Source organism: Saimiri boliviensis, chromosome 7 (genome assembly GCF_048565385.1).
Source record: "Saimiri boliviensis isolate mSaiBol1 chromosome 7, mSaiBol1.pri, whole genome shotgun sequence".
Lineage (NCBI taxonomy): Eukaryota > Metazoa > Chordata > Mammalia > Primates > Cebidae > Saimiri > Saimiri boliviensis.
In genome coordinates this window covers 60,343,965-60,361,814 of record NC_133455.1, presented here as the reverse complement: position 1 = coordinate 60,361,814, position 17,850 = coordinate 60,343,965, and the positions used below count along the sequence as shown (strand labels likewise).

Sequence of the window (17,850 nt, the reverse complement as noted above, 5' to 3'; positions counted from 1 at the left end):
GTTCTGCTTAACCACCAAACAAACCTTTACAAATTGCCCTTCCTTTAGCTTAGTCACTGAGCAAACTGTCATCTTTCAGTTCTTACCTTGGACGCTCCCCTCTCTTATGTGACACCATCCCTAAACATACCAACGTGACATAAGTGCTTTTCTCCTTGAGTCCTGTTTATATATAACTTGGATAAAGACATCATCTTATTATAATGTAATTGTCTACATGTCCATTTTCATCTGCTGTACTCCTTCAAGGCAGAGACTGGTGTATGTGTCTTAGCACTCAAACCACTCAAATACTAGCACATTTCAGAAAATCTAAACCAATCCCGTTGGATAAGATTCAAAAGGATTGTAAATAAAATGTGATAATTTCCTAGCACACAGTAAGTACTTTTTGCCATAATGATAATTTTTGTGATTGGTATTGAACATAAATGTCTACCCTAGAAACAAACTTTATATCAAAGAGCACTTAAATAGGTATTTATATTGTGAAATTTATTAAAGATCAGTGGAACAATAAACTTTCAGTTCTATGATTGCCATAATAAGTCTCAAACTGCATGTTTTCTACAGGAAATAAATCTGGTGAAGACAACTGTTGGAACCATTTTTAAAAATGTGATTGTTTCTTAACTTAGAGCCATTAATAATATACTCTATCCCATGTGGAGACAACATTTCTCACCCTTAAATTTGATCAGAGGTATCTTTGAGTGGTAGGGATGCCTACTAATAACAAAGAATAACTACTATTAAGTTAAAAAATACAGTTTAGGAAATGCCTAACCAGAAATTTCCCATCTCCAGAAAATGGCTTTTAAAGTAAATAGAAAAATACTTTGTTGAAATTTTTAAGATTGATAGTCTATAAAAATTATAACAGTAAAATCATGGTTTTTTAAAAGTATACAATAGTCTCCCCCCCCCCCCACACTTATCCTTGGGGATACATTCCAAGACCCTCAGTGGATGCTTGAAACCATGGATAATACCAAACCCTATATATACTTACGTTTTTTCCGATACCTAATACCTATGATAAAGCTTAATTTATAAATTTAGCACAGTAAGAAATTAGCAGTAAAACCTAATAAAATAGAACGATTATAACAATATATTGTAATAAAAGTAAAGTAAGGGCACTGTGATACTGCAACAGTCCATCTGGTAACTGAGATACCTCCTAAGTGACTAACGAAAGAGTAGTGTCTATTGTATGGATATGCTGGATAAATGGGGGATTCATGTCCCAAGTGGGACGGAGCTGGATGGCATGAGATTTCATCATGCTACTTTGAATGGCATGCAATTTAAAACTTATGAATATTTCTGGAATTTTTTAAATATTTTCAAATTGTTACCAGTAGAAGGTGTCCAGGTTCTTGCCTTTTGGAGCAAAGAATTGGACAAAACACGCAAAGCAAGGAAAGAATGAAGCAACAAAAGCACAGATTTATTGAAAACAAAAGTAGGTTCCGTAAGGTGGAAGCCACAGAAGCACAGGCACTCAAGAGGCTCCTTACAGAATTTTCTAGGGTTTAAATACCCTTTATAGGTTTCTCATTGGTTACTTGGTGTACACCCTATGTAAATAAAGTAGTAGCCCACAGTTAGTCTGATTGGTTGTGGAAAGCAACCAATTAGAGGCTGAAGTGAAGTTACAAAGTTACACTCCTATGCAAACTTCAATTTCCTGTATGCCATGCAGAAGAAAAGGGGAGTTTGCAAAGGGAGTAGCTTCTGGTCCTTTTGTTACTTAGGTGTGGAAAGTTTAGGATTTTCTTTTAGATTTAACTACAGGAAGTCAGCATGAAAAAGCCTTAGGTTCCCTGCCTCCAGACCCTATTCTCCTGTCTCAAGATCACATTGAACCCTAGGTAACTGAAACTGCATACTGCATATAAGGAAGAACTACTGTATTTTAATTACATTAACTCCCTAAATTATTTTGGTCTTAAGCTAGAATAACTTTTATGGAGAACAACATCAATAATTGGTCAGTGAAAAAAAAAAGAAGGGAAAATACTCATTTGAAGGATCAGTTCACTGACACTATTATTTAATATGCATTTTTAGCCAGATCTAATAGTCACGAGAAAATAATCCCTAACATCCAGGAACTGACCTGACACAGCTATACCCCAGTGTTGGGAGATAGCTTGACATTCATAGCTAGGCTATGATTGTCCTATAGAACACCAACTAATCAGAGAAGGTCACTCTGTGACTGTGATGAAGCAAGGCCAAAAAAAAGACCAGTTTATAATTTCGTCTAAGCAGAGAAAAACAATGCCACCGGGCAAACCACAAAAACATTGGCTTTTATTATTAATAATTGTACTCAATAGTCTGGTAACATTTGATATTGGCCAGGAAGCTTGGTAAGATAATCCGATCATTTACCTATGCAGAACAGACTGAGACAAAAGCAAAGTAGGCACATAATAAATTTCAGCATAAAGACCATATATGGATGTGATCTAGTACAAGAAGGCCACTACTATTTAGTCCTACTTCACAGATTTGGTTCTTAGTTAACTACTTAATTAGATGGCATGTATTCTGAAATTTAATGTGAGTTTTTTTTTAAGTACTCTTGGGGGTTAAACACAATTGTATACTGTGTCTGAAATGGACCTGGCTCCTCTTCTTACACTGTCAGCAATTAACTGAAAAAAATTGGTAAATATTATGTAATTATCAGTTACTGTTAACCCAGGCAAACAAGTTAATTTCAAATAAAACATGAAATCAGGCCGGGCATAGGTGGCTTATGGCTGTAATCCCAGCACTTTAGAAGGCCGAGGCAGGTGGATCCCCTAAGGTCAGGATCAGCCTGGCCATGACAGCAAAACCCCGTCTCTAATAAAAATACAAAAATTAGCGGTCATGGTGGTGCGCGCCTGTAATCCCAGCTACTCTGGAGGCTGAGAACGGAGAATCCCTTAGAGGAGGCAGAGGTTGCAGTGAGCAGAGATCGCGCCACTGCACTCCAGCCTGGGCAACAGATGGAGACCCTGACTCAAAAAAAAAAAAAAAAAAAACACAAAGGAAATCAGCCACGACTCGGATTTTTAATGCTAACAAGACGTTTTGCTTTCTAAATGCACACACTTTAAATACAAGGGTGTGAGGATAGGTATTTTCACAATGTAAGTGGTGTTATGACAATAATTACAAGAGCTTAATAGTGGAAAACTACGTTTAACTTGACATCGCTAGCAGCCAGCAGTCTAGCACATTATAGGTACTAACAATGTTGTTTTAAATAATTTCCCAAGTCAAAAAATTCCCTTCCAACAACATAATATACTCACCTCCATAAAAAAAAAAAAAAAAAAAAAAAACAGGAAAAAATTCATAATACAGTCATAAACTCTTCATAGATCAAAAAAGCATTCAATTATTATGCTCGAAATAGACTTACTGGGTCTAAATTCACTTGTTTCATTTTTGTATTACTACCCTGGTGGCGATTTCACTTTTCATCATTAAGGACGTCCCCAAACTCAAGGACGTAAGCTTTCAATATTCGGATAACCAGTGCAGACGCAGCTGGCGCGGATGCCAGCAGTGCCTGCCCACGTGAGCAAGGCGACGGTCCCCCGAAGCGGCTACAGCGCATGCCCGAAGTGGGTGAGGCGGAGGCGCGGGCTTAGCTCCTGGGGTCTCGGCCAAGGTCGGCTGTACCTGGACCCTGGGGCGGCTTGGGCAGTTGTTGGACGTGACCGCGTTCAACTGCGTCGGGCTCGCTTCCCAGACTTGCCCAAGTTCCGGTGTCCTAGCTGTCCCTTTGCAGCCGCAGGCCTGCCCCGGCCGCGTGGGAGGAGTCTGTGACGGGTGGTGGGCAGAGCTCGCCAGCGCCGGGACCGCTGGTTGGCTGCGTCCGCTTCCTTTTTCCCCTTCCTGGTGTCCGGCTTCAGGCGCGGAGCAGCAGGCAGCTAGCCAGCCGGGAGCCGGCCCTCACAGTCGGCTGGGTTGCGCTTTGCTTTTGCAGTGAGGCATTGACCTGCCCATATGACTTGGCGCTCTCCACCAGCAGGAATTTCCGGAAGGAGTTTGAATTTTTGTGATTTTTTTGGAATATTTGGTTGGTGGAATATGTTGGCATTTATGTTTGCTTCTAAATAAGCGTCTTGCTCACAGGGTAGATGACTTTCTCTCCGAAACGCTAAATATTCTCTCCCGCAGGAGCGCAAATCCTTGTTTTTCATGACAGATCTCGACGACAATATATGCAAAAGATACATAAAGATGATAACTAATATAGTTGTATTGAGCCTGATCATTTGCATTTCCTTAGCGTTCTGGATTATGTCAATGACTGCAAGCACCTACTATGGTAAGTATGAATGTCCTAAGTTGTTTCTCTGTAATCAGTGAAATTAAAAACCATACCACTGTGAAATCCAAAACTCATATCATCTGATGGTTATGAATGGTTGTGTTAACTTACATAGCCTGAATTTAACTTACTAATGTGATAATATAAATAGTGCCTTTAATAAATGCTTGTTGTGATAATTCGAGTTATACCTATTAATTTTTTTAATTGTTACTTTTTATAAGATGGGGTCTCTCTGTGTTGCCAGGCTGATCTCAAACCCTTAGGCTCAAGTGATCCTCCCACTTGGTTCTTCCAAAGTGCTAGGAATACAAGCCACTAGATCTGGCCTAGTTATGCCTACTTCAAAATGTCTTTATATATTGTGTAACTATTCCATCTGCCTTGGTGAAAGGTAAGTGAGGTGAACATAGCTTTGTAAAGCAATTACAGTTATGCTTTTAATTTTGAAAAAGAATACTAGTAATGGACGGGGCCTGGTAGCGCACACCTATAATCCCAATACTTTGGGAGGCCGAGGTGGGGCAGATTACCTGAGTTTAGGAGTTCGAGACCATCCTGGCCAACATGGTGAAACCCTGTCCGTACTAAAAATACAAAACTAACTGGGCGTGGTGGCACATGCCTGTAATCCCAGCTACTCGGGAGGCCGAGGCAGGAGACTCACTTGAACCCTGGAGGCAGGGGTTGCAGTGAGCCAAGATCATGACACTGCACTTCAGCCTGGGCAACAGAGCAAGACTCCTTTTCAAAAAAAAAAAAAAAAGAGAGAAAGAGAGTATTAGTAATGGTTTCACATGTTCTGTAAAAATAATAAGAATTAAAGATGGTACAATATTTACATTTGGAGAGCTGACTTACCTGCCATTTGGTTGCTTTAAAAGAATAGACTCCTTTTAAAGCCTAAAGCTGCATTGCTTAAATATAAAGTACTCTGAACTCAGATCTTTAAGCTTTTGAAGGTGCTTTAGAGCATAAGTTTGTACACAAACTTCCTTCTCCTATAAAAACAAAATACTGGTCAGTTCACAGCAAAGGAAAAACTGAAAAGGAGAATGAGAAAGTGAACTCTCTTAAATGGTTATATCATAAGGGATTGCCATTTCAGACTGTAGTCTTTTTTTTTTTTTTTTTTTTTTTTTGAGACGGAGTTTTGCTCTTGTTACCCAGGCTGGAGTGCAATGGCACGATCTCGGCTCACCGCAACCTCCGCCTCCTGGGTTCAAGCAGTTCTCCTGCCTCAGCCTCCCGAGTAGCTGGGATTATAGGCATGCACTACCATGCCCAGCTAATTTTTTTTTTTGTATTTTTAGTAGAGATACGGTTTCACCGTGTTGACCAGGATGGTCTAGATCTCTTGACCTCATGATCCACCCGCCTCAGCCTCCCAAAGTGCTGGGATTACAGGCGTGAGCCACTGCGCCCAGCCTCAGGCTGTAGTCTTTGCAAAGAGACACATGAATAATTGGAAAGGGTTTTTTCAGGTACAGAAGCTCTCAGGGCTGTTCATTCATAAAAATTCACAGTGGGAGATCTGAGTTTTAGGGGAGGGGTATAAGAGAAGATTCTTGTTAGTTCCACTATTTACTATGACTTGAACTAAATAGAATAAATCAGGATTTGTAAACTGAAGTATCCTTCTGGGGCCAGTCACCTAATACAAATGAATGAAACTGCAAGTTTTTGTGTATTAGACATGTGGTAATTGTTTTCACTTCCAGAAATAGGATATTTCTCATCTTTTGTTGAATACTTGGCCTTCCTTGTCTTTTAGTTTTCCTTTTTTTTTTTTTGCGACAGAGTTGCTCTTGTTGCCCAGGCTGGAGTGCAGTGGTGAGATCTTGGCCCATTTGCAACCTCTGCCTTCCAGTTTCAAGTGATTCTCTTGCCTCAGCCTCCCAAGTAGCTGGGATTGCAGGCACTTGCCACCATGCCTAGCTAATTTTTGTATTTTTAGTAGACATGGGGTTTCACCATGTTGGCCAGGTTGGTCTCAAACTCCTGACCCGTGAGCCACCAAGCCCTGCCTGTTTTCCCATTTTTGATAGAAACAGATACAAGCAGCAGTTCACAGTTTTCTTTACCATAAGGAAATCACTTAGCCTTGGCATTTAGGAGTCTATCAGTAGTGATGGGAACTTTAAACGGGAAAGCTATGGCCTGTTTAAAGGAAGGGACCTTTCTTTACCTTTAGTCAATTCTGCCATGTGGGCCAGAACTTGTCAATTTTAGAAGCCAAGAATCTGGATTTTTATATGATATCTCCTACTCTTTAAATATTGACTCATTCTGCTAGCCAATTGTCTGTGAGCTGGATACAGCCTTTGAAATAATCAATTTCTTTTTTTTTTTCTTTTGAGACGGAGTTTCACTCTTGTTACCCAGGCTGGAGCGCAATGGCGCGATCTCGGCTCACCGGCAACCTCCGCCTCCTGGGTTCAGGCAATTCTCCTGCCTCAGCCTCCTGAGTAGCTGGGATTACAGGCACGTGCTACCATGTCCAGCTAATTTTTTGTTTTTTTAGTAGAGACGGGGTTTCACCATGTTGACCAGAATGGTCTCGATCTCTTGACCTCGTGATCCACCCGCCTCGGCCTCCCAAAGTGCTGGGATTACAGGCTTGAGCCACCTGAAATAATCAATTTTTAACCATTGAATCAGGCGTGCTCTGAAAGGCAGAGAGAGGAATAAGATACTATTAAAAAAAGAGTTTGTTCTAGGTAGTCCTTGAAATTTAATATGTTCACCCTTTAAAAAAAAGAACCAGAGATTCATTTCAAATATTTAGATATCCATTATTATTATAAATAGCAGTAAAAGATTTTTTAAACTTGTACATAATTTATTTGGCCATTCCCCAATAAGACTGCTTCTCTGAAAATATGCATGCATGTCTTACCATAAATACAGTTATGCTCCACATAACAATGTTTTGGTCAATGATGGACCACACATGCAACGTTTTCCCATAAGATTATACCATATATTTACTGTACTTTTTCTATATTTAGATACACAAATACCATTCTGTTATAATTGCCTGCAGTATTCAGTACAGTAACATGCTATACAGGTTTGTAGCCTACAACAATAAGCTATAGAATATAGCTTAAGTGTATAGTAAGCCCTACCATCTAGGTTTTTGTAAGTACAGTCTGTGATGTTTGCATAACCATGAAATCACCTAAGGATGTATTTCTCAAAATATATCCCTGTCTTTAAGTGATGCATGACTGTATTTGTCTTTGGTGACTTCATCTCAGTGTTTGTACTTATGACAGTATTTTAATCCAAAAGCAGTTACAGAAGTTAACTGCCAAAACTAACCTGTGCAGACTTCACACAATTTGTGCTCCACCTTTATAATTTTTCAGGTAACTTACGGCCTATTTCTCCATGGCGTTGGCTGTTTTCTGTTGTTGTTCCTGTTCTGATCGTCTCTAATGGCCTCAAAAAGAAAAGTCTAGATCACAGTGGGGCTCTAGGAGGTATGTTTTTATTTTGAATGTTTACAGTAACTAATAAATGCTTGCTTATATAATTTAAATTTATGTTTTCTAAATTCTGAATATATGAGACTGACTAAAAATCATAGTGTTATATATTTTAGACAATGATAAAGTTTTATCTTGCTCAGCATTCCTTTTATCAAAATTTCAGAAACTAATGTACACTTGCAGTGTAACATACAAATTAAACTTTGTAATTGATACAAAGTAGATTAATGGGGATAGATGAACTTTGACTATTCTGCTCCTTTAGTTTGATTAATTTAGCAGAAACCCTGGAGCACTCCTCCTAGATGTAAAATAAAGCATTTCAAGAGAATAACTCTTGGAAATTGCTGTTAGTAATTTCCTCAAACAGAGCAGTCCAAACTTAGTGTTCTAGATTAATTTTCCAAAACTGAGTTGGGAACAGGCCATGTATTCATTCTTTTTGTAATTTTTTTTTTTTGAGACAGTCTTGGTTTATTGTCCAGGCTGGTGTGTGGTAGCACGATCAGCTCACTGCAACCTCCTCCTCCTGGATTCAAGTGATTCTGGTGCCTCAGCCTCGGAGTAGCTGAGACTATAGGTGTGTGCCACCATGCTCAGCTAATTTTTTCTGGTATCTTTATTAGAGATGGGGTTTCACCATATTGGTCAGGCTGGTCTCAAACTCCTGGCCTCAAGTGATCACCCGCCTGGGCCTCCCAAGATGCTGGGATTACAGGTGTGAGCCACCATGCCTGACCCATCTTTTAGCAAACTTTTATTGAACACTTACTACTATGTACCACTGTTCTAGAAACTTGGAATATATCTGTAAACAAAAAGGACATGGTGTCATTTCTCATGGCACTTATATTCTTTAGGGCAGACAGTAAATAAAATAGATATAACTATTCAGGTATTCATAAAGTTTATGACAAAAATATTAAAAGATAATTAAGTGTAAAGTGCATATGTTGGAAGATGTGGTGCATTCTTCTATAGATGGTGTCAGGTGCTTTTCTCTAAGAAGGTCATTTTACACTGGTATCTGAAGAAACTAGCAATGAGGTCTGACAGAATCATGTTCCAGGCTGACAGAATAACAGGTACAAAAGTCCAGATATCTGTAATCCTGGCTTATTTGAGAGTAAGAAGAGTAAGGCTCATTTGACTAGAAAATAATAACAATAGGAAAAGAAGTGAGAGATAAAATTGAATAAATAAGCTCTAGCAATGTGCTTTCATGGTCCTGTGGTTTTGTCAGTTTCACAAAGGTCAAAACTTTTGTACTCTTTTTCTTAAAGAGGGAACCCCAAATTATATAAGCTTTGAGCTCCACAAAGCCTGGGTCTATCCCTTATTTCATTTTTAGGGCATAGAGAGAATTAAATGAGATAATTTAAAGTTCTTACCTCATTGGCTGGATGCATAGCCAACATTTATTCAGTGCTTATTATTATTAGGCAGAGTTCTTCAAAATCATGCCAATTCTACTCATAATTAAGAAATATTGTTTAAGTTCTATTTTGAGATTTCTTTTTTTTGTGGGGTAGTTGAGAATTAAAGTTAACTAGACATACTGATATCTTTATATGAATTTTATTTTACCATATAATCAGTAAGTATTAGGAATGGTTATGTTTTACCTATTTAACAAATGCTATGTCACACTTACTATATACCAGGCTGTTATTACTTTGGTAGTATTAATTCATTTATAACGTAATTTGAACAATCCCTGCTTGAATATAATAATAAGGAGTTACGTTTGCTAAAAGACAGTTCTTTCTGGGCTGGTCAGGTGACTCACACCTGTAATCCCAGCACTTTGGGAGGCCAAGGCAGAAGGATCACTTGAGTCCAAGAATTTGAGACCAGCCTGGGCAATATAAATGAGACCTCGCATGATGGTGCACGCCTGTAGTCTCAACTACACAGGAGGCTGATCGTGCCACTGCACCCAGCTTGGGCAATAGAGTAAGACCCTGTCTCAAAAAGAAAAAAAAAAAGCCACTCTCAGATATCCTTGCCTTACAATTTATTATTCTTATAGAAAGAAAGGTCAAGTCCTTCTTGAAATTCTGTCTGCCTTTGGCTTCTGTGCTGTATATTTTCCTGCTTCTCTGTCTTTTATGATCTCTACTGTTGTTTCTTTCCTGCTGCAGTTTCCTCTCCTGCCTTCTAGCCCTTGGGCCTCTACTCCTCCCCTATATTGATTTAGAATTAAAAAATATGTATTTGGAACCTAATACTGCTACCTGTTATCAGTGAAAACTTGGACAAGCCACGTAACTCCTAGGAGCCTCACTGTCTTAATCTCTTAGGGAATATCTCCAATAGTAATACCTTATGGGCTTATTGATGAAGCTCAAACAAGATATTATATGAGGCATCACATCTTTGTAAACTATACAAAAATATTAATTGTTAGTTATTATGTACTTTCAACCATATTTTTATACGTGAATGACTATTAAATTGGCATTGCCACAAACATTTATTTCTTTGTATCTCTGCTCATATTACTCCTCCCCCTCTGAACTCTCTCCTACCTCATTATATATGCTGATTATTGTTATCATCTGCATTAATAGAGAAATACGTATCCAGGTTTGAAGGATTAATAGACAGTTCTGGGCAGAAAACAATGAAAACTGCCGAAAATTGAAACTAACACTTGCAGAGTAAAATTAAATGAAGTATTCCCGCTTAGAAAGTTTCTGGTTCTAGGCTTCTTAGTGCTTAATCAAGTATTCTTATTGAATAGGATTCAAATCTAATAAAGTCATTTCTTTGCTGCTAGCCCTAATAAATGAAAATGATCAAATGTAGTAGCAGATGGAAGCAAGTCATTAACTTGCTTTCAGTAGTAACTGATAGTTCTAAAGTCAGGTAGCAAAAATATAATATGTGTGTTTCTAAAAATTATCCTGGTGGTATAATATGCTACTTGATCTCCTTGACCATAAAGGACATCTACTAGATTATAAACTCCTTGAGGACAAAGAGTATTTAATGCTTCTGTGTTCCATGTTTCTTTGAATAGTGCTAGATACATAATAGATGATTAAGAATATATGTTTGATTTTTTAAAACCTTTACTTTTTTCCTAATTATCTCATTCTATAAAATGTTTATCTTATTTTTTTCTTTTTTTTTTTTTTTTTAATTTATGGCCAGCTACAGTGGCTCACACCTGTAATTCCAACATTTAAGGAGGCCAAAACAGACAGATTGCTTGAGCCCAGGAGTTGCAGCCCAGCCTGGGCAACATGGTGAAACCTGTCTCTGCTAAAAATTAGCCAGGCATGATGGCAGGTGCTGTAATCCCAGCTACTTGGGAGGCTGAGGCAGGAGAATCACTTGAACCCAGGAGGCGGAGGCTGTAGTGAGCTGAGATTATGCCACTGCACTTGAACATGAGTGACAGAGTGAGACCCTGCCTCCCCCAAAAAAAATTTTTTTAGAGGCATGGTCTTGCTCTATCACCCAGGCTGTAGTGCAGCAATGCAATCATAGCTTAGTGCAGCCTTGAATTCCTGGGCTCAAGCAATCTGCCTGCCTCAGCCTCCTGGGTATTTGGGACTACAAGAGCACACCATCACATCCAGCTTTTCTTACTATTTGGAACTTTTTGTTTCCTTAAAGATAAAAAAAAAAAAAGAAAGAAAGAAAAAACTAAGGCTGATTTAAAGTATATCATAGTAGTTGGGAATATTAGCCTAGAGCAGGCATCCCCAAACTTTTTACACAGGGGGCCAGTTCACTGTCCCTCAGACCGTTGGAGGGCCGCCACATACTGTGCTCCTCTCATTGACCACCAGTGAAAGAGGTGCCCCTTCCTGAAGTGTGGCCGGGGGCTGGATAAATGGCCTCAGGGGGCCGCATGCGGCCCACGGGCTGTAGTTTGGGGACGCCTGGCCTAGAGTATGACTGCAAGTCACTGAAACTCTCAGTGTTGTACTTATCCTGTCTATAAATTGCGAAGGAATAATGGTATCTATAGCAATGAATTATCATGAAGTGTTATCCATGTAAAATGCTTAGCACAATACCTGGCATATAAATATTTTATAGATATTAGTTATTATTACTGTTTTCCTTCCACTACTACCATTCACAGTGATACAGTCTGACCGCTGTGTCCTCAACCAAATCTCATCTTGAATTGTAGATCCCATAATTCCCATGTGTCATGGGAGGGACCTGGTGGAAGGTAATTGAATCATGGGAGCAGGTTCTCATGATATTGAATAAGTCTCACAAGATCTGATGGTTTTATAAACGGGAGTTCCCCTATACAGGCCCTCTTGCCTGCCGCTAGGTAAGACATGACTTTGCTCCTCATTTGCCTTTAGCCATAATTGTTAGGCCTCACTAGCCATGTGAAACTGTGCATCAATTAAACCTCTCTTCTTTATAAATTACCCAGTTTCAGGTTTGTCTTTATTACCAGCCTGACAATGGACTAATACAAAGGAATTTTACTTTGACCCAACATGACTTTAGTGTGTGTAGGATTGAGAAGTAAGAATTACCGAACTTCCTCAGGATCCGGGTATTTAGAACCCTTCATGACAGAAACATGTACCCAGTGTTGAGAGGAATGGGCAGGGTTCAGTCACATTCAGTCCCTAAGCTGCACACTGAAGTAGAGGGCTCTGGTCTCTTGGAGAGAGAGAGAGCATTGCCAGAATAAGGAGAGGGTCACATGAAGGGGATTTGTGGGAAAGTGTTTGTGTAAGAGCACAGCAAGAGGGGGTGTTGTCAGGAAGGGCCAGTGGTGGCACGCTGTGTGGTTTCACAAGGGGGGTTACTATAATTCAGGTCTGGTTTCAGTCTTTCTGAAGTAGAAACCTCACTCTGTCATGTATGCAGAGTTGATTAGTGCCTGGAAAACTGGTTGAATGTTGCTCATTGTCATAAAGGATTGATATATGACCCAGAATGCCACTTTATTAATCAGGCAGAAGAACACAAACCTCACTGTTCGGGCATGCCCTATGCTTGTTTTCAGGCCACTTGAGAAATCAGATTATAATTAGAAGGCTGCTTTGGTGAGTACAAAGTCTGAGAAAGAGTAATGCAAGTCCACAGTTCAAAGGTTCTTCTTTGGTTATGGTTCAAGAAGTCTACCAGCCTCTGGTTCTTTGGGCCTTCACTTTATACATTTCGGGCTAGCCAATTAAATTATTATAGAATACGTATGAAACAATAGCTTAGTTTTGAGTTTATTAAATCGCTATGAAATTCCAGTCCTGCTCTTCTCTTTTATGCCTCCTGGAGATTACCCAGGTCAACCTGGTTGGAATTTGGAGTGTAACTCAACTCCCATTGTCAGAAATTTGTAGACAGTGTCATTTTACTCCCCTGATGGTATCTGTTAGGTACAAAATTTATCTGTTTTAGGCTCAGAAAGGCAAACATAATCCTCGAGTCTTCAAATTATTTGGGAGTACCCTATTGTCATATATATGAACACTTTATCAATGATATTTAGGGATCTGCAGGATGGAGAAGTGGAAAAGATACGAACAGGAGATAACAGTTACTAGTCTAAAAATGTAGACATAGGTGGGAGTTGCCAGAAGTTCCAAGCTATCTTTAGACTGCATGAAAGAAGCCATTCCTTCAAAGCTTTTTGTCTTCTTCATTTCCTCAATGTGAAGCTGTCATCAGCTGAACATTGATCACTTCATGTGGTATTCTAAGGTGGTCGAAGTAAATAGATGTCATTTGTAACATCTGGGTGTAGGTTGTTTAGGGTTATCCTACTCGGGATTTGTTTAGAGATGGTGGAACAACTGTTAACAGTGGATAGTCATGAAGAGGAGGAGGGGAGACACTTTGACTTTCAGTTTGCATACTTCCATGTTTTGACTTTCCCTTCAATACTTGCATACAACTTTTGTAATGTTTTAAAAATCAATGGAAAAAACTTAAAGGTTGGATAACAATATTATAATATTTATCAGTATTACTGTTGAGCTTTTGCCACTGGAACTGTTACTGTTGTTAGTATCAATGCCATTAGGTAACACTTTCTAAGGAGCTTTTACTGGATAATATAATAAGCATATTACAAAATGTGTTTATTAATATATTTATATAATAAGCATATACAAAATATGCTCCTGGATAATATAGTAAGCATATTATCAAAATTATCCCTGACTTTTTACAGCAAGCCAGTGAAGTAGGAATTATGATTATTCTTATTTTACCAATGCAAAATTGGTGGAGGAGGTTAGATAACTTATCCTAATCTTGAAGAGGTAGGTGGAGGAGCCAAAGTTTGAACTCTAGACTGTTCAACTCCAGAGCTGAAGCACTTTATTATTATTAATACTTTTTACCAAGTTACCCTATTTCTTGTACTCTCAATTAAAAGGTACCAAAGTTAAATACCAGTAATAGAGCATCTCTGGAAGAGTCAATGAATAACTATCTCATTGATTATGATATCTGAACCTTGAGCTAAGCAATGGAAAGGGTTATTATAGCAAAAGGAGGCCACGTGCAGTGGCTCACTCCTGCAATCCTAGCACTTTAGGAGGCCAATACTGGGAAGATCGCTTGAGCTGAGGAGTTTGAGACCAGCCTGGGCAACATTGTGAGACACCATCTCTATTTCTAATTTTTTAAAATTAAGATGATTTTTAAAGATTATCTAAAATAATATCTTACATTCATATGGCATTGTTTGAAAGGAGATTAAAATATAGTAAAAAAATGTAATCAAAATGGCATTCAGTTTACTGCTTGCTAAGAGCTTAATTGGTAAAATGCAAATTGTTAGAAATGTACATTTCAGATTATAATATAAAAATAACTGGGAAAATGGCTGGATGTGGTACCTAACACCTGTAACCCCAGCACTTTGGGAGGCTGAGGTGGACAGATCACCTGAGGTCGGGAGTTCGAGACCACAGCCTGACCAACATGGAGAAACCCCGTCTCTACTGAAAATATGAAATTATCCAGGTGTGGTAGCACATGCCTGTAATGCCAGTTACTCGGGAGGCTGAGGCAGGAGAATCACTTGAACCTGGAGGCAGAGGTTGCAGTGAGCCAAGATTGCGCCATTGCACTCTAGCCTGGGCAACAAGAGCGAAACTCCATCTCATAAATAAATAAATGGGAAGAAATCTATTTTTTTTTTCACAGAATTAATGTATGAATTGAGTATAATTCTTTGTTTATATATGTTTCTTTCAGGGCTAGTGGTTGGATTTATCCTAACCATTGCAAATTTTAGCTTTTTTACCTCTTTGCTGATGTTTTTTCTGTCTTCTTCGAAACTCACTAAATGGAAGGGAGAAACAAAGAAGCGCCTAGATTCAGAATATAAGGAAGGTAATATTAATTATGTTTGGTATTAATCAGAATAGTACACTTCATTTCATGCTAACATAAGCTTTTAATCAGAATGCTGTTTAGACTGTCAAAACACATCAGTTTTATATGAGAATTCCTTATGGTAGCCAAAGCGAGTTTATCATTTATTTCACAACAATAGGAAATAACAGCAGAATATTAGAAGCACTAGAGTCTGTCATAATTTTTCCAGATTTGTTAATAACAGTATAGAATCTGGGCAAATGTACCATTCTACTTTTACTATTTTTAAAATGTTTGTTGTTGTTTTTCTTGTCTTAAACTTTAAAACATAAACACCTATAACTGCATGGTTTTTCTTCTAAGGAGAAAGCATTTATTTGTCCTTTTTTTATCTGTTTGTTTCCAGGTGGGCAAAGGAATTGGGTTCAGGTATTCTGTAATGGAGCTGTACCCACAGAGCTGGCCCTGCTATACATGATAGAAAATGGCCCTGGGGAAATCCCAGTTGATTTTTCCAAGCAGTACTCTGCTTCGTGGATGTGTTTGTCTCTCTTGGCTGCATTGGCCTGCTGTGCTGGAGACACATGGGCTTCAGAAGTTGGCACGGTTCTGAGTAAAAGTCCTCCAAGGCTGATAACAACCTGGGAGAAAGTTCCAGTTGGTGAGTCCTTTTTTTCTTTTTGACCCATTGGTAGACATAGTTGGTGAGTCTTGACTTGGGATTCTTTTAAAAAACAAACCAAAAAACCTCTTGATTTAATGTATTTCTTATTTTAGAGCCTTTTAAGAACTTTATTTAGTCTCTTTAAATAATAATTGGAAAATTTCTGTAGACTATTAAGCTGGTAATAATAAATAATCTTTGCAGGAAATGTTAACAAGACCTAGATAAGCAATACAGGAACATAGAGATTAATTTGCAAACATATGAGTAGGGAAGGAAAAGAGAGGGAACAATAGAATATTTATTGAGGGCCTGTTATGATATCAGTGCTTTAACCTATATCTCAGTTCTCCATTATCAACATTGTCAACAACTATATAGGTTGAGCATCTCAAATCTGAACATCCAAAATCCAAAATGCTCCAAAACCTTAAATTCTTTGATATGATGCTCAGAGGAAATGTTAATTGGAGCATTTCAGATTTATGATTTTGAGATTTGGGGGTGCTCAACTGGTAAGTCTGTATAATGCAAATATTCCAAATCTGAAAAAATTCAAAATCCAAAACACTTCTGGTCCCAAGCAATTTGGGTAAAGAAAATACTCAACCTGTACCGTTTCTTCTTTTTGTCCTCTGATGCTTCCCTTCCTCTCCTCCCCTTCTTTTCTTTCTCCCCCCATCTTATCCTCCATCGTCGCCTTCTCCTCCTCGTCTTTTATCTCCTCTTCTTCATCATCATTATAACAGCTAGCACATTTTAAATACCTACTGCAGAGCACTATTCTAACTGCTTTACATGGATTGCCACTTAGTACTCCTAATAATCATATGAATTAGGTTTTTTTAAATTTCTATTTTATAAAGAAACTAAAGCCCAAAGAAGTTAAAGAAATTAACTACAGTCATATGGCTTAAGAGTTGCAGAATTGGGCCTGGCAAGGTGGCCCATGCCTGCCATCCCAGCTACTAGAGAGGCTGAGGTGGGAGGATCACTTGAGCCCAGGGTTGGAGGCTGCTGTAAGCTATGATCACACCATTTTACTCTAGTCTGGTTGACAGGGCAAAACCTTGTCTCTAAAAAGAGAGAGTAAGAGAGGGAGAGTAGCAGGACCAAGACTGAAACCAGGCAGTCTGGCTTCATCGAACCATTCTGCTTCACTGCTTAAAATATCAAGAGTTACTGAGGACAAAATACTGTTTTCTGAGTAGGCTACAGTCCTTAGATTGCATTAAAGAGAATGCTTCCTTTAAATTAGTCTTGATTGGATAGGCACTTTGCTGTCCCTGACTTTATGTGTTTTGCTGGTTATTAACCAGATGATTTTCTGCATATTTCTTCTTCAGGAACCAATGGAGGAGTTACAGTGGTGGGCCTTGTCTCCAGTCTCCTTGGTGGTACCTTTGTGGGCATTGCATACTTCCTCACACAGCTGGTTTTTGTGAATGATTTAGACATTTCTGCTCCCCAGTGGCCAATTATTGCATTTGGTGGTTTAGCTGGATTACTAGGATCAATTATAGACTCATATTTAGGGGCTACAATGCAGTATACTGGTAAGAACATTCCTTCATTCTTGCAACTTATTAGTGTGTTGAAGAAATAGAGAAGAAATAGAGAAAAGAAAGAAAAAATGTCAACAATGAAAACAAATCCAAAGACACAGGATGTTGACAGACCAGAAATGATAGGACAGAGTCTTTTCCACAGTTTTAGCTTTCTTATACTTTTGTATTAAATTAATTGAAAGAGAATTAGTCTTGCATAGCAATGATTAGAAGCTGTGTGGGAAAGATACAATAGCGCAGAAAACAGATGCTTTTGTGTGGGCCATTACCTAATCCTAGGAAAGCAAGACATTTGGGATCAGATCATTTTAATACAATTCCTTCCGTTCATTTCCCCAGTCCATTTGAGGGATAACTGTACTAATCTGACTATACACACAAACTACTTTATTACTGTGATATGCTTGCTATCCTTGCCGCTGAGTTTTTTGCCTCACTCAGGATATATGGTAGATG

At 38.7% G+C, this 17,850-nt stretch overlaps 1 protein-coding gene across 5 annotated transcripts in view; it reads left to right on the top strand.

Moving 5' to 3' along the window:
- The first annotated feature begins 3,576 nt into the window (after positions 1-3,576).
- The window catches only part of TMEM19 (transmembrane protein 19), a 50,328-nt gene continuing 36,054 nt past the window's right edge, over positions 3,577-17,850 (top strand). For 2 of the 5 annotated variants that reach the window (XM_039471835.2, XM_074402552.1), the window contains exons 1-5: positions 4,192-4,342; positions 7,720-7,833; positions 15,040-15,177; positions 15,569-15,823; positions 17,173-17,382. In XM_039471835.2, coding sequence (XP_039327769.2) covers positions 4,213-4,342; positions 7,720-7,833; positions 15,040-15,177; positions 15,569-15,823; positions 17,173-17,382 — 847 coding nt within the window. In that variant the 5' untranslated portion in view covers positions 4,192-4,212. Of the gene's footprint in view, positions 3,633-3,657; positions 4,091-4,191; positions 4,343-7,719; positions 7,834-15,039; positions 15,178-15,568; positions 15,824-17,172; positions 17,383-17,850 lie in introns of those variants that run through there. The other 3 variants (XM_010338434.2, XM_010338436.2, XM_074402553.1) reach the window with 3 other exon arrangements.